Below are 15,259 nucleotides of genomic sequence, written 5' to 3' on the forward strand. Positions count from 1 at the left end.
ATGATGATGATGAGGGTAAGGAACGCGTCTGTCACAGAGAAACCAGTTTCTCGTGATTGTTTTTATTTTTTATTACCTAGATCCTTTTTATTCTTCATCTTTTAATCACAACCGTTATATTTAATTTTGCCATATGTCATCAATCTAAGTCTTAAAATGGGGTAAATTGAGGAAACATAAATGGAGCAAAGATGGACTCGTCCTACATTGGGTAGATCACACACATTGATGGTATTTATATTTTGGGGGTGCACCTCTAAGAAAGTTGCATACCTTTTATGAACGAAGTAAGCACTGACGAAATATGTGTATGTGTGTATATATATATTATTCGCAAATGTTAAATTAAATAATTAACTTAAATATTATTAGAAAATGTTTTTGTTTCAAAAAAAAAATTAGAAAATGTTTTCTTAATCAGTGTATTTCACTATATTTTGGCACTCAATAAGAATATATTTTGGTAATCAATATGAAATAGAAAATTATGCATTCTTCTCTATTATTAAAGTTATATAACAGAGAAGAATGCATAATTTTCTATTTCATTTTCTTATCAATTATCAATTTCGTGGGATACAAAAAATCGCTAATTACCTCACCACTATAAATAAATTCAGCCTTAATTTCAATCTCTCTCGCAGCTTCAACCCTAATTTCAATCTATCTAGCAGCCTCGCTCTTCCTAACGATTTTGGTTCGTCATTTTCTTATTCTTCAATATTTATCTTCTGCTTTTTCTTATTTTCTATTTTTTAGTTCAAATTGATAAAATAAAAATCATGCTTCTTTGCATAAAATCTTTTCTATATTACAATTAGAGACAATCATGCTTACATCATTTAACTTTAATCAACATAATTTAAACTCCTAGGACTAAAATGCTGGTGATAACTTTCATAGCAACACCAACCACTTTCTGTTCAATGTTCTTAGAATTAATATCAACATTAGTACTTGCAAATTTGGGCATGAGATCGCGTGGAAGAAAATCAAACGCAATGGTGTTCTAATAAATTAAAATTATAAAATAAAAATACTTAAAATTGGTGTGCATTTACCTAAGATATAATCCCGGCTCATTCTCATAGATTAAAAAAATTTGTGTCAACTTTAACAACTTAATAAAATCACATGCTATTCGGTATGTAATACTTATGAACACAATAAGTAATATTTGAGCAATAAAGGACAACATGATAATATGGTGTATCTATATAAATCAAAACGACAATAGAGAAATAAAAATAAATTCCGTTGATGGAAGTGTGGGGAAGCTAAGGGGCTGAAGCTGTAAAGAAGAATGAAGTGGGAAAAAAGCTTGGAATGTTAGCAATCTCAACCATCACTTGTGTTTTCATCAAATAATCAATATGAGTTACATATATAAGCATCGTAGAAGATTTTTACATTCAAATGACATTTATTACTGGGCGGGTCATAAACAAAGCAAGACCAGTCCAAACCAAATGGAATGACAATGACAGTTTTCCATTTTGGTATAATGTGATCTTCTTGCCTTTGTCGTTTGATATTTGGGCTCTCTCTCTCTCTCTCTCTCTCTCTCTCTCTCCTCTTTTCATATTTTAGTGCTGCTGTGGGTGTGTTTCTTTGGCTCGGCTGTTTTGGTGCCATTTTATTTCCTGCTGTGCTGTGCAAGTTTCCTGCGGTTGTGCTGTGCTGTCCGGTTAGTGCATCAGTGGTCATTGAATCAAAAATGATGCAGAAAGAAAGCATATATTTTTAACTCTAAAATCAAGAGCTTAAAAGATAGATCATTCAATCTTTCTAATGACATGCGTTAGAAACAAAGTATATATCTTACTAGTAATACGTCTCTAAGATATTTTCTAAATAAATATATGAAGAAAACTATAATTAGTTAGCAATTATACTTAATTTAAAAATTAAAATAAATTGCTCATACTAGTAAATAATGACTTGTATTGTCAAAAAATAATAACATCTACAATGCTTTCTTGGCTATACTCAGCTCCACTCCATGCTTCAAAAAATTAAATTCAAATAACTTACATTAAAATTGTTTCTTTCCTATGCTCCCATCCACTTTCTCCCAAAGAAAGCAAGACCTTCAATTTGTTACTCACAGTAACGGAGAAGTATATACATTTATTTAGGTGCATCTAAATTTAAAGATTCTTTCTTATGGAAAAGGATAATATTCAACTAACACTATTGTAGTATTGTTTATTCAATGGATAATGATACAAAAACCACATAAATCACTACCCAAGTTGCTTTTTACATCCACAAATGTTACATGGTGAATGGTTTGTATTTCTTCAGATCAAGCTGAATACTTGCCACTGACCCAACAACAGCCACAACTGATACTACAAGACATACAACACTTAAAATTTGCATACTAATCCATTTATAACTCCATTTTGGGATCTTTTTTTGTTTGATATACATCTCCACTGGAAAATAGACTGTTAAAGGCCAAAACCCTACTGCTCCAAGTAATCCCAAAACATCATTGAAGAAAGGAATCAGCATTGCTATCACAGTGGTTGTGATCACAAATATAGTCCTCCATATTAATCTGAATAGATTTAGATTGTAAGGATGAAAACCAGGAATTGGAATTCTGTATTCTTTGTTTATTTTAGGCCATCTTTTTATCACAATTTTCTCGACGAAAGCAAAGAAGGGTTGCGCGTATACTTGGTATGCTCCCACAAGGTGAATTACGATAGCAGCATTAGCAATATCAATGAGCCAATATGGATTAAAAATTCCAGTGAGTAAGTTCCCTGGTGCTGTGTCTCCAAATGCTGCATAACCCATGCAGCCACAAAGCATATAAAATGCAGTTGTCACGCCTATACTTATCTTTGTGGCTTGCTTCATTGTTTTTACTTCAGATGGTGGATTTTTTATGGTGTCCTGTGGAGTTAAATTTATCATATTTTAATTAGTATTAGACTTTATAGAAATACTCATGTGCATGTTATTGTAAAAAAAAACTTAAGTCCCACGTTGAACAAATATAAGAGGTCTGAAAAAAGTTTATTAACAGGTTTTATAAGAATGCATAAGATTTATGGGGGTATTGGAAAAAACCTAAGACATGGTACACTAGTTTTGAACATAGAGAGAAAAGGTATACCTGAATTTCAATGAGAATTTGAGAATATGAATATGCAAAGGCTATGTTGCCAAGAGCTTGGAAAGTTCCCCATACTTTTTGGGCTTTTGTCACAGTTCCAATGCTTACTCCTGTGAGGCTACCCTTGAAGGAACCATTTTCTGTTGTAGAACAATTAAAATCAGTTAGTAAATATTGCTTTTTCCTTCTGAGAAAAGGAATGTTATGAAAAGAATTAAGGTAAGACTAAATATAACCTGCAACTTTGGCAATTGCTAGTCCAAGGCCAATAAAGGAATAGGTGAAAGACATGATTGCTGCAACTATTGAGAGCCACCACATTTTATCAAAATCTGGAATTTGAGAAAAGAAAATTTGGATTACTCCAAATGCTATCATGTATGGATTGCTTGAAATGTGACATGAGTCTTTTCCTCCTGAGGAATGCAAACAGTCAGACCTTTTTATTGCCCTGTCTCAGCCAAAACCAGTTTAATTAAAACAAACTCATCAACCATATCAAACTAAATATTCATGTCAATAGATATAAGGTCAATTACTGGTGTTAGATATGTTATGGATACTTCTTTAGGATTTAAAAAACAGACAAATTAAGCATCCTTAGAGCACTGCTAGAGCCTAAAAATAAATTTGAAACAAAGGATTTTTTGACAAAATTTGTAACAGTGGATGTAGTACATATATTGTAATAATGGATGTAGTACATAACATAGGATAAAGTATCCTCAGTTATGATTAACAGCAAGATATTATCCCTTGAGTTAATATTTTTGAAGTGTTTTAATGACATTTAACAAAAATATATGTGACATATATGCTCCAACAGATAAATTGAAGGAAATCCAATCAAATCTGATTTCTATAATGTAAAACTATATCATGCTTGAGGTCAACAAAATTAATACTAGCATCCTTATCTAAAAGTTAATTTTAATCTTATTTGGTCACTTTCTAAATTTATTTATTAAGAAATAAAATCAAATATCAATTTTTTTGGGAACAAAAGAAAACCAATGTCTAAATATTTAGAAATTGATTTTATTTTGAACCCCTAAAAAAACTAAAAAAATTGATCACTCACATCATGCTAATGGCACCCGCAATTGTGTATCCTATTGCAGTTCCGTAAAGATTTGTGTACTGAACTATCCCACAAAGGGTGTCATTGAAACCTCCTGCAAAAATCATTTGATTCTCATGTCATATACAAGTATAACATAAATAGTACAATAATGTTAATTCACCAAAAAGTACAGGCTAAATTGCATTTTTGGTCCCTTAACTATTTAATTAGTATCGGTTTAGTCCCCTAACTAAAATTTGATTTATTTGGTCCCTTAAATTTCTCTCTGTTACTACTTTTAGTCCTTTCCGTTAATTTTATTAATAAAAAGTTAGGGTTTATACAATCATCATCTGCATTCAACTTCTTCATCATCTTCCCCATCCACCTTCATCAACCTTATAAAAAAAAACTCAGCAAAACAAATCAACATCTCTTCATCAATTCTTCATCATCATCATTTCTTCTTCTACAAATACAAATCCAGAAACCCATTTTTGGATCCAATTCAAAAATTCAATCTAATCTATCATCATCACCACCACCAATCCTTCACAAAAACCCATTTTCAGATCTAAACCCATCATCATCATTCCTTAAAAAAAAAACCATTTTCGGATCTAAACTCATCATCACCAATCCTTCATAAAAAACAAACTCATTGAAACAAAATAGCCACGACAAACACAACAAATCAAAAGGGCACGACACATTGTTGATTCATAGCCTAAGAAATTCAATTCGAAAGAAAGGGCATGCATCAATATGAAATTGTCGTTTGAATTAAAGCAAATAAGTGCAACAACAGTACAATTATAAATAATGGGAAGGCAACATGGAAAGAGATAGAGTTTTAAAGAGATATGGTTCTGGAATTTGTATGGAAAGAGATATGGTTTTGGAATTTGTATGGAAAGGATATTGGGAAGAAGATGAGTTAGGTTATACATAGAAACATGATTTTGTTGTTTAAGGTTTTTGTTATGAAATTTGGATTTTTTGTTGTTTATGAAGTTCTAGGTTTGTGTATGAATTTTATGAATTTTTGGGTTTTTCCTTGCTGTTGTTGATGATGTTGTACAAACCCTAACGTTTCTTCTATTAAAACTAACAGAAAGGACGAAATATAGTAACGGTGATAAACTTAGAGGACCAAAATAAATCAATTTTTAGTTAGAGGACCAAACCGATACCAATTAAATAGTTAGAGGACCAAAAAGGTAATTAAGCCAAAAGTATATAATATATAATCAAATCAAGTACAAACGTATGACTTGGAGAGCATGTCTTATCCTTTCTTTCTAGTAATAGTGATTATTAAATTCTGCCTTTTCAAAAGAATTTGAAAGTTTAAATCAATGTTTTAAAAGCCAAACAGAATATCGAAAAGAGTCATACTTTAAACCGCTCAATAGGAAACCAAACTGCAATCAAATATAACTCAAAACAATTGAATGTGAGTATGTTTGTATACAAAGATTTACCTAGAATGGTGTGAACAGCTTCCATGAAAGTATAGTTCCTCTTTCCGTAATGAGGATCACCAATTCGATAACATTCAGCTAGAAGTGATGAAGTATACCAAGTGATGAGACTGAAGAAAATCATAACAGAAGGACCAATTACCCAACCCAACTGAGCTATGGCCCATGCTAACGACAACACTCCTGATCCTACAACTGCTGTTATTATGTGCGAACTTGTTGTCCAAACCGTTCCTGTCTCAAAAACTCATTCTCATAACTATCATCATCATACATATTAATTTGTAGTAGTAGTAGTAGTAGTAGTACCTGTTCTTTTGAGACGGTCATCATCATCGTACAATTTGGAGTCTTTGTGTGAAGGAACAGCTTCTATAGAGTGTTCCACCTCCATGTCAAATTCTAGATTGTGTTCTAAATCTTTCTGAGTGAGTGGAAGTGTTTGATTTGAAACAATGTTTGTGAAATAAAAGAGATAGAGTACAATAATTGAGAGAATTTGGTAATAATAATAACCTTGTACTTGTTTTGTAGGTGCCGTCAATTGGACTGCATTTCACACACACACACTCACAGAGATCTGAGAACACGGCACCAAAGAAACAAAAGAGATTTTTACAACCAACTGCGGACAATATTTATTTATTTTTATTATACAATAATAAGAATTGGTCAAATTTGTAACCAAAATAATAATAATAAAGTCAAATTGGATGGAATATCTGCTTTGCACAAAAAATAAATAAATTGAACGGTATACTTTTTCGGTACGAAATGGACGGTCCATTAGTATAGGGTAATATTATAGGCAATCAAATTTGTTTGTAACAGCGAGATTTGTCAATAATTCTTTCAAAAAATGGATAAATTTTGTTTTGACTTAAATAGTGGTACTATAGACAAAGATAAAAAAAGATTTGATAATCAACAGTAAAGGACTCATATTGACACCACCTAGTAGAAATGATTATCCAATGAATTTGAGAAGAATGAAGATAGAAGAGAATAGTTGCATGCAAGTATTGTACTTACCGTGAAATCCAAAAGCAGGAGGTTTCTTTGTTGATCCTCCAACTCACTTAACTGCCTCTGAGGACTACTCTTTCTTTCTTTATACCTAACTCGTAGCTGGCATATCATTCGGTTCAGTCCAGTCCAACTTGGTGTGCGAAAGCGAAAGCGAAAGCGAAAGATACTACTATCACGTGTTTGGATTCTCTACACTCAAATTACCCCAAATATCAACCATTGAAAAAACAAATTCAGAGAATTTCGAATATATAAAGAAATAAACAACTCATATACTTTTTAATCCACTTCAGTTGAGGGAATTCATTTCTCCATACTTCCCCCACTATCTCTGTCCATCCCGTTCACTTAATTAAATAACTATTATCCTAAACATAAGACAATTTATTTTTTATCAAGATAAATCAATTAAAAAACATTTTTTAAACCATAATATACTGTAAGGGACTTAGATTCATTAAATATGTGGTTAGGAGTGTATGTTTCTCGCCTATCGGAAAATTAGGTCGAGTGAAAATTTCTTACCAATATCATGGTAACCCAAAAAAAAAATTACAAGAATTAATTAATACAAATTATAGTACTCAATTTTCTGCTATAAGTCGTATCACACATCACTTAACTGATAGGACAACGTTTTCAAGGTTCAAACTCCAAATATTAAACTATGATATAAAACCAATTTGTAAGGTTAGAATGTCACTTTTTATAAACTTTTATCAAGAGTTCTATTTTTCTATGTTAGATTTGAGTATTTTTCCCAATACATCATATCATGTCCAACAGGTGGCTTGAATGATGTTCTCTGATACCATATTAGATTTTTAAATTAGGTTTAATTCATACTTACAAAATGAATTTGTGAGGTCTTATACTTCAAAGCTAGTTTGTGGGGTGAGAATTATCTCCATTTATAAATATGTCTTCAAGACATCTCTCATTCAATATAAGACTTTTAACGCAACCCTCGTTCCCAACATTGTTAGGCTTTGTGAATAGAGAGCAAATACCTGATATTAAGTGGTCAACGAATCTTGTGGAGACTCTGATACAATTTTATAAAAACATGTCTAGGCCATCCCTAATCCAAAGTAAAATTTTAAGATGGTATTAGAGTCTCCTCCAAGATATGTTGGATCACTTGTAATCAGGTTTCCGCTACCATTTTATTCATGCACCATGCTCAATAGTGTCAGATGTAAATAGTGTGTTAAAAGTCCCACGTTGAAAGAGAGACAATATGAACATGTGTTTGTAAGGGAAGACAATCATCACCTCATAAACACAAGTTTTGTAAGATTACGATAGGCTAAACCACAAATTTTAAGAAAAAAAGGAGATTTTTTTTTTTGAAGAATGAAAGGAGAACCTTGTCATTTCATCTCTTGTAACTTGTTTTTTTTTTTTGTTTGTTTGGTGGTGTGTGTAACTTGTTATTAATTTAGTATAATCTATAACCACCAACAAAAAAAAAAAAAAAAATTCCTAAGCAAAATATATAGATCAAGATTAGGCCATCGTCTCCCGCAACATAATACATTGTCAAGTGAAAGCTTATGATCGGTCCCTTCACATTAGCTTCTGCTTGCATTTCACATGTGAGATTGTTTTTGTCACACTCGGTATTCAATCGAGTATATTCAAGTATTTGTTTGTTACCAGGTTAAGGTTAAAGTCTGAGGCCAGAGACAATAATCACTTACGGAAATTACTTGTGCGTTTTTAATTTGTTTTGGGGTAATATTCAGAGTTACTTATTCATATAAAGATAGAAATGGAAGCAACTGGGGAATGAATAATTCCATCAAGGCTCCAAATATTTCCTGCAGAAGTACGTAGATTTTGAACTACGTGTAAGTGGGAGTCCATCTTTGCTCCATTTTCCTTTGCTCAATTCGTTCCTACACAAGAATTTCTCTAAAACAAAATCCCTAGCCAACTGTTCACTTTCTTCCTCACGTCTCCTTCCCCTCACCGCCTGTAACCAACCTCATGTCGCCGCCAACCGGTAATCACTCCATCACTGTCATCTCTTCGTACCGCTGTCGTCGTCATCATCATGAATCAGCCCATCACCGCCACCGTCACGAATCAACTAATCGTAGTCGCCGTTGCAAATCAGCCGATCGTGGCCACCATCACCGCCACCGTCACGAATCAACCAATCGTAGCCGCCGTTGCAAATCAGCCCATCATGGCCGCATCACAACGACAACGTTTTCATGTGATTGAGAAACAGGTTGAGTTTGCATGGATTATCTCCCCCGTGTCATCAAAACTAACCGCTTAATTGATTTGTTGGTGGATGATCTCTCCTGTTCTAAAAGCAATGGAATTAAAACGTGTTGGAATTTATATCATTAGTTCATTTACCACATAATACATAAGTTTTTTTTTTAGATTTTTTTAATTATAATTGTTGGGTAAGAATATCATGAGTTCAACTTTCAAGCTTCTTCTATTTTTGAAACAGGCATCGGTTCTATAAAAAGATACAGAGAGGCAACACTTCTGGAAAAAAGATCCAGAGATTTGTGTTTCTAAAAGCAATGACATGTGTGTTTGTTTATCTTTTCCTTTTTAATTTCAACCATTGAATATTCTTTTAACACGTGTCACACATCAATGAAGGTAAATGGGTAAATTGAGCAAAAGCAAATGGAGCAAAGATGGACTCGTGTAAGTGGAGGCAGGGATGCAGACATGGCCACATGACCCCATTAAGATAGACCACGAAGATATACATCACAAATAAAATGAGAGTATTTACATCAAAACACAAATCCTATCACAGCATCAATTATAACCTCATTTATGATTTAGTACCAATAGTATTGGTACAAATTAATTTAAAAAATGTACAGTGAAAAGGTCATAGTATTCAATACCAATTATTCTTCTTGAATGCAACTTCGGGACAACTTCACCACTTATGAAATAAGATCCCAATAAGACCGTGACAACCATCACCACCCGCAGAAGTTTCTTACATTCCAGAAGGAGGCAATAGATTTTATGTGGTGTTTAATTCGATAAGCTGAATGGTTTGTATTTCTGCAGGTCGATCCAGACACCGACCAATGAGCCAAGACCAGCCACAATAGATACAATGAGGCAGAAAGTACTCATTATTTCCAGAATAATCCACTTCCTACTCCATTTTGGGATCTTCATTTGTACGATATACATCTCCACAGGAAAGTAAACAGTTAAAGGCCAAAATCCCAATGCCCCAATCACTCCCAAAACGTCGTTGAAAAATGGAATCAACATTGCGATGAGAGTGGAGATGATAACAAACACTGTCCTCCAAACTAACGAAAATATGTTTTGACTGTAGACTGGCAAACCAGGGATTTTAACTTTGAATTCTCTGTCAATTTTGGGCCATTTTTTTGCTGCCTCTTTCTCGACGAAAGCAAATAGGGGTTGGGCATACACTTGGTATGCTCCAAAAAGGTGAATAACGATAGCAGCATTGGCAGCATCTACAACCCAATATGCTTTTGAGACACCAAATCCGGCGAGCAGGTTGCCTGGCGCATTGTCTCCAAAAGCAGCATATCCCATGCAGCCACAGAGCAAATAAAATGTTGTAGTTACTGCAATACTTATCTTCGCAGCTATCTTCATTGCTTTTCCTTCTGATGGTGGAGATTTGATTGTGTCCTGTGTAATTAGATTAGACATTAATTTGTTTGGATAAAGCGTGTTACACATTTGTATACTCACATCTCTCAACATGTGTAAGGCTAAAACTATTGTTAAATTTCCTAATATGCACCCTTAACTATTTAAGGCTATATCTTGGTAAATTCTTCTTATCAGTACTTAGGTGAAAATAAAAATTTAATTGATAAAATAGTAATCAATGTTATTTTTAACTTCTAAAATGGCAAATGAGTAAAGAACAAAAAAAATTCTCATAAAAAACACCTTAAAAATAAAGAGGTTATAAAAAAATAAAAATAAAAATAAATAAAAAATAAATAAAACTTTAGCATGTGAGGGGGTATGTGTGCCTATAGCTTTAGTCAAGTAATCTATAGGGGTTGAAATATCAAAGCATTGTCATGTTAAATTTTGTATCTCTCTCTTAATAGATATTAAAATTTAACATGATTTGGCACATGATGTTGTCTTTTCTTAATTTTTTACAAATAGATTAAAGGTGTACCTGAATTTCCAGGAGAACAAAAGAATATGAATAAGCAAAGGCGATGTTTCCAAGACCTTGGAAAACCCCCATACTTTTTGGGCCGGGGTCACTGTTCCGACGCTTACTCCTGTGAGGCTACCCATAACAGTACCGTTTTCTATTCCATAACCAATTGAACAAAATTAGATAAAATGTAAGAACGTACTTTAATTATAGCTCAACTACAAAAATATATCATCTTGAACTTATAAACTGTGTAGGCTTTTCTGCATGTGATCTGATAGGTTCAGTAAATCATGTCACCACATTTTGAAACCGTAAGAAGTTTTCTGCAGTAAACCTATAGTTCAAGACTTCAAAGGGTATCGGCTGATTAAACAACAGCCAAAAATTAAGTGAAAATTTGTATCAAACAAATTGAAGTAGGTATATAACCTGCAACTTTGGAAATTCCAAGAGCAAGAGCAATTGTGGAGTAGAAGAAAGACATGACTGCAGCAACTATTGAGAGCCACCACATGTTATGAAAATCTGGAATTTGAGAAAGGAAAAGTTGTGCCACGCCAAAAGCAATCATGTATGGGTTGCCTGAAATATGACATGCGTCTTTTCCATCAGATGTATGGACACATAAAGACTTTTTGATTTCCCTGTCAACCAAAATCAGCTGATTCAAACAACAAACCCATACAAGTTCAACTGTCATCAACCAAACTATATAACCATATATCAGTAGAAAAAAATGTTGTGAAGTGACAGTGAATTATAACAATCACGCCACGTTTGTCAGTTGTGTGGTACAATTTAATACACACCATAATAAAATGCAACTGCCAGCAACAGAATTAATATTATCTAGCTTGATTAATTGGAATATATTGAAGTATGATTTTAAATTGCACTGTAAATGGATGCTCACATTGGAAATACATTAAAGATAAGCTCAAATTCTTTTTACGTTGATAAGTTTATTTTGCTAGCTTTACTAAAAATTGTTGAAACAGCTAAATCAATATGAATAAAATTAAAGTCCATTTGAATCCCACAAAACACAAAATTAAAGAAAATATAACTTTAAATCTATTTGTCCTCGTTGTTACAAGTTACAACCTAGTGGTTTGGCTGTGAGGTCATTTTATGTGGAGTCCACAGTTTGAACCCAGGCCACCACATTCCCCCTCCTCGTGTGCGTGTGTGTGTTTGTGTTTAATTGAGCATGCGTTGGCCACTAGGCCAATAGCAAAAAAAAAATCATCTTATTTCGGTTTTATTACTCTGTGTGTACTGTTTACAAATCAAAACAATTTCTAAACTTCATGATTTCAAAGACATAGTACGCCTTAACTCACATCATGCTCATGGCAGCTGCAATATTGTACCCTATTGCACTTCCGAAAAGATTCAAATACTGAACTATCCCACAAATCTTAACACTGGGCCCGCCTGCAAAACACGTTATAACGCATGTTATGGTGTGCATTTCATCTAAAAAAAGTGATCGTCAATATATACACAAACATGTTGATTTACATGACATTTAAAAAAAAAAAATCAACTACAGACATAGAAACTTGGGATAGGAATTTTATGTTCTTTTTTTAAAAGAAGATCATGTCGTACTCGATTTACAAAACAATTTATCACATGGTGCTATTCATGTATTAATATATATGCATTACCAAGAATGTTACTAACTGCATCCATGAAAGTATAGTTTCTCTTTCCAAATTCGGTGTCACCACAACGATAACAATCAGCGAGAAATGATGAAGTATACAGAGTGATGATGCTGAAAAATATCATGGCTCCAGGACCAGCAACCCAACCCATCTGAGCTATAGACCAGGCTAAGGAGAGCACCCCAGATCCTATCACAGCTGTTATTATGTGGGAGCATGTAGTCCAAATGGTTCCTGACTCAGATTAAGACAACAAATATCATATCACCGAATCAAGGACACAGCAAATGTACAAAGCATATAATATACATTCATTTATACCTGTCCGTTTAACACGGCCATCATCGTCATAGTATTTGGAGTCATCTTGTAAAGATGTACCCCCCTCCATGCCAACAATATCTCCACGGTAGCTAAGGTTGGTTCCGGAAGAGTGTTCTACCATCTTTTATGGATATACTATGGCAGGACAAATATAGGTGAGGAATCATTATAAAAAAAATTATTTTGTTTATTCTAACTACTGAGTTGCATTCACAGATCACAAAGGATAAAGCATGCACAAAAGAAAGAGGTTGGTTCAATTATATGCATCACGTAAGCTGTGTAGTATTGGAATAGATCGGTTATAGGGTAAAATGAGAGGGAACTTATAAGAGTTCAATTGATTTTTAAGAAATGGAAACCTTATGGGAAAGTACAAATTTGATTAAATTTTAAGAAATGGAAACATTATGAGAAAGTTCAGATTAAAAATCCCGTGTGGCCAAAATTTTGGCAGAATGAGTGTACATGGTTATTTGCTTCTGAAATGGATTTTTAGTTACATTTTATTGCATACAACGACATTTACACTAGATGATTATCAAAATCTGGGTCTACTCACATTGGGATTTAACTTCACTCTCAACTGAGGATAAATGGTTTACCCCCTTTTTTTTGCCGGATAAATGTTGACCCCTGGACACACTTTCTGCAAGAAATCCTGTTGTGTGTATCCCTTTGTGTTCCCTTTGTAATTTTGTCGTTTAACAGCTTTATTTACTAAAGTTCTCCTATCAAATCAAAATCTATGACAAATCATGTGTTTTTTGAAATATCAACTCTTAATTTCCATATTTCACTCGAGCCAAAGCCCTTAAATAAAAGATCATCCCACAAAAAAATATTTTGCATTTAATAGCTTTATTTACTAATCAAGTTCTCGTATCAAATCTAAATCTATAAATAACATGTGTTTTGAAATATGAACTCTTACATTCCTTATTTCACTCAAGCCAAATCCCTTGTATAAAAAATCATCCCACAAAAAATAAAATCCCTGTTTCAAATCCCAACTGACCAACTAAATAGCAAATACCTACACGGAATGATAGGTAAAGAAGAGAAACATAGCGTCTTCAATGTCTGGTTGTTACTCGGACGACACATGCAAGGACGGTTCTTGTTATATTATTGTATTAAATGTGTTTGTGTGCATGTTATCTTCTCCTTTAGACATGCGGCAATCCAAAGCCGCAATTTGTACCTTCTTAAATTTAACGTTAAACGTACATTGTGACGTGATATAACTATTGTGACGAGAAGGCCAATCCAAACACAAGCTAAGAATCAGTTCTGAATAATAAAAACTTCCTTAATAACAATATGCGGATAAAAAAAAAGTTTACAATTTATAGTGTCCGGTATGCAACTTTGGAGACACATTCTAACAAATTTACTAAAAGCATATAAAGTTATTGAATACTTGCAAAACAGAATGTTTCAAAACACGGCACCAATTAATTACCCAGGTCATAAAGAAACATCAAATCATTATAATCATAAACCAAACCAGATCAACAAGTTAGGTTCAGATTTATCACACAACAAAGTCAATATTAATATGATTAAAATACAGTCTCACTCAAGTATTTGCATTGAAAAATCAAAACCACATAATCCAATCCAAAAAACAAATTAAAAATCATAATTCCCCAAATTAAAACAAAAACAGAGTGTGTGGTACCTGGCAGTTAACGAAAATGAGGTAGGAATTGGAGAGTATTCTTCCCTGATCTCTCTATAAACTTTGAATCCAAGAGTGAGAGATGCTGAAATTGCAAATTGCAAATTTGTTTAAGAATAAAAATAGTACATAGAACAGAACAATACCACTGAAAATGAAACTTATATCAACATCATAAAGGAATCAATCAACGAACGCAATGAATGATCTACTTGTGAACAAATGCATCAAATTCACTAAAAATAGAGCCAGTGGTCAAAATTAAAAGAAGATAATAATAATAATAATAATAATAATAATAATAATAATAATAATAATAATAATAATAATAATAATAATAATAATAATAATAATAATAGAATTTGAAACTTTACCAGAGAATTCTTGTACTTTTGATATCGGAAGCTCGCCGACTACCTCACCACTAGGCAGCCGCCTTGTGGAGTCGGCGGTCCAATTAGGCGTCTGTAAATGAAACCACTGCCGCTGCAATTCACACTTCAACACAATTTACATTCATTCATATATTTATATTAAAATTTTATATAATATTTTAATTTAATAGTTATGTCAGCAATGGGGCATACAAATATAAATAAATAAATGAACAATGGATGGGGTCTACAGATCTGAAAATAGTCTACAAGATAGAATGGAAGATAATTGATACTTGTATATTTTTAATAGATTTTCAATTTTTGGTT

At 33.0% G+C, this 15,259-nt stretch overlaps 2 protein-coding genes across 4 annotated transcripts; both read right to left on the reverse strand.

Moving 5' to 3' along the window:
• Positions 1–1,930: 1,930 nt before the first annotated feature.
• LOC11429494 (amino acid permease 2) lies at positions 1,931–6,836 on the reverse strand. 3 transcript variants are annotated; one of them, XM_039831717.1, is made up of 7 exons: positions 6,713–6,836; positions 5,990–6,260; positions 5,681–5,914; positions 4,215–4,308; positions 3,370–3,584; positions 3,134–3,273; positions 1,931–2,910 (listed from the first exon to the last, which is right to left on the reverse strand). In XM_039831717.1, the coding sequence occupies exons 2-7, from the start codon at positions 6,072–6,074 to the stop codon at positions 2,278–2,280; spliced, it is 1,401 nt and encodes a 466-aa protein (XP_039687651.1). In that variant the 5' UTR covers positions 6,075–6,260; positions 6,713–6,836; the 3' UTR covers positions 1,931–2,277. The 3 variants fall into 3 exon arrangements, with proteins under 3 accessions (XP_039687651.1, XP_039687652.1, XP_039687650.1); XM_039831718.1 differs by lacking the exon at positions 6,713–6,836 and having other exon boundaries at positions 5,990–6,142; positions 6,173–6,294; XM_039831716.1 differs by lacking the exon at positions 6,713–6,836 and having other exon boundaries at positions 5,990–6,297.
• Positions 6,837–9,381: 2,545 nt separating this feature from the next.
• On the reverse strand, positions 9,382–15,059 carry LOC11434537 (amino acid permease 4). Its single transcript, XM_003602622.4, is given in 9 exon segments — positions 9,382–10,378; positions 10,887–10,954; positions 10,957–11,025; positions 11,304–11,518; positions 12,218–12,311; positions 12,548–12,781; positions 12,869–13,006; positions 14,556–14,640; positions 14,930–15,059. Coding segments are annotated over 7 exon segments (1,449 nt in total). The 5' UTR covers positions 12,993–13,006; positions 14,556–14,640; positions 14,930–15,059; the 3' UTR covers positions 9,382–9,733.
• Positions 15,060–15,259: the final 200 nt, after the last annotated feature.

This window comes from Medicago truncatula, chromosome 3, assembly GCF_003473485.1.
Source record: "Medicago truncatula cultivar Jemalong A17 chromosome 3, MtrunA17r5.0-ANR, whole genome shotgun sequence".
In the NCBI taxonomy this organism is placed as follows: Eukaryota; Viridiplantae; Streptophyta; class Magnoliopsida; order Fabales; family Fabaceae; genus Medicago; species Medicago truncatula.

What these genes read in the sequence shown, in the direction of transcription:
- LOC11429494 (XM_039831717.1), bottom strand. Translation starts at nt 6,074, where the DNA reads ATGGAGGTGGAACACTCTATAGAAGCTGTTCCTTCACACAAAGACTCC. An exon ending in AGCTGTTCACACCATTCTAG is followed by an intron (nt 4,309 to 5,680) that starts GTAAATCTTTGT and finishes TGATTTTTGCAG; the next exon opens with GAGGTTTCAATGACACCCTT. An exon ending in AAATTCTCATTGAAATTCAG is followed by an intron (nt 2,911 to 3,133) that starts GTATACCTTTTC and finishes TTAACTCCACAG; the next exon opens with GACACCATAAAAAATCCACC.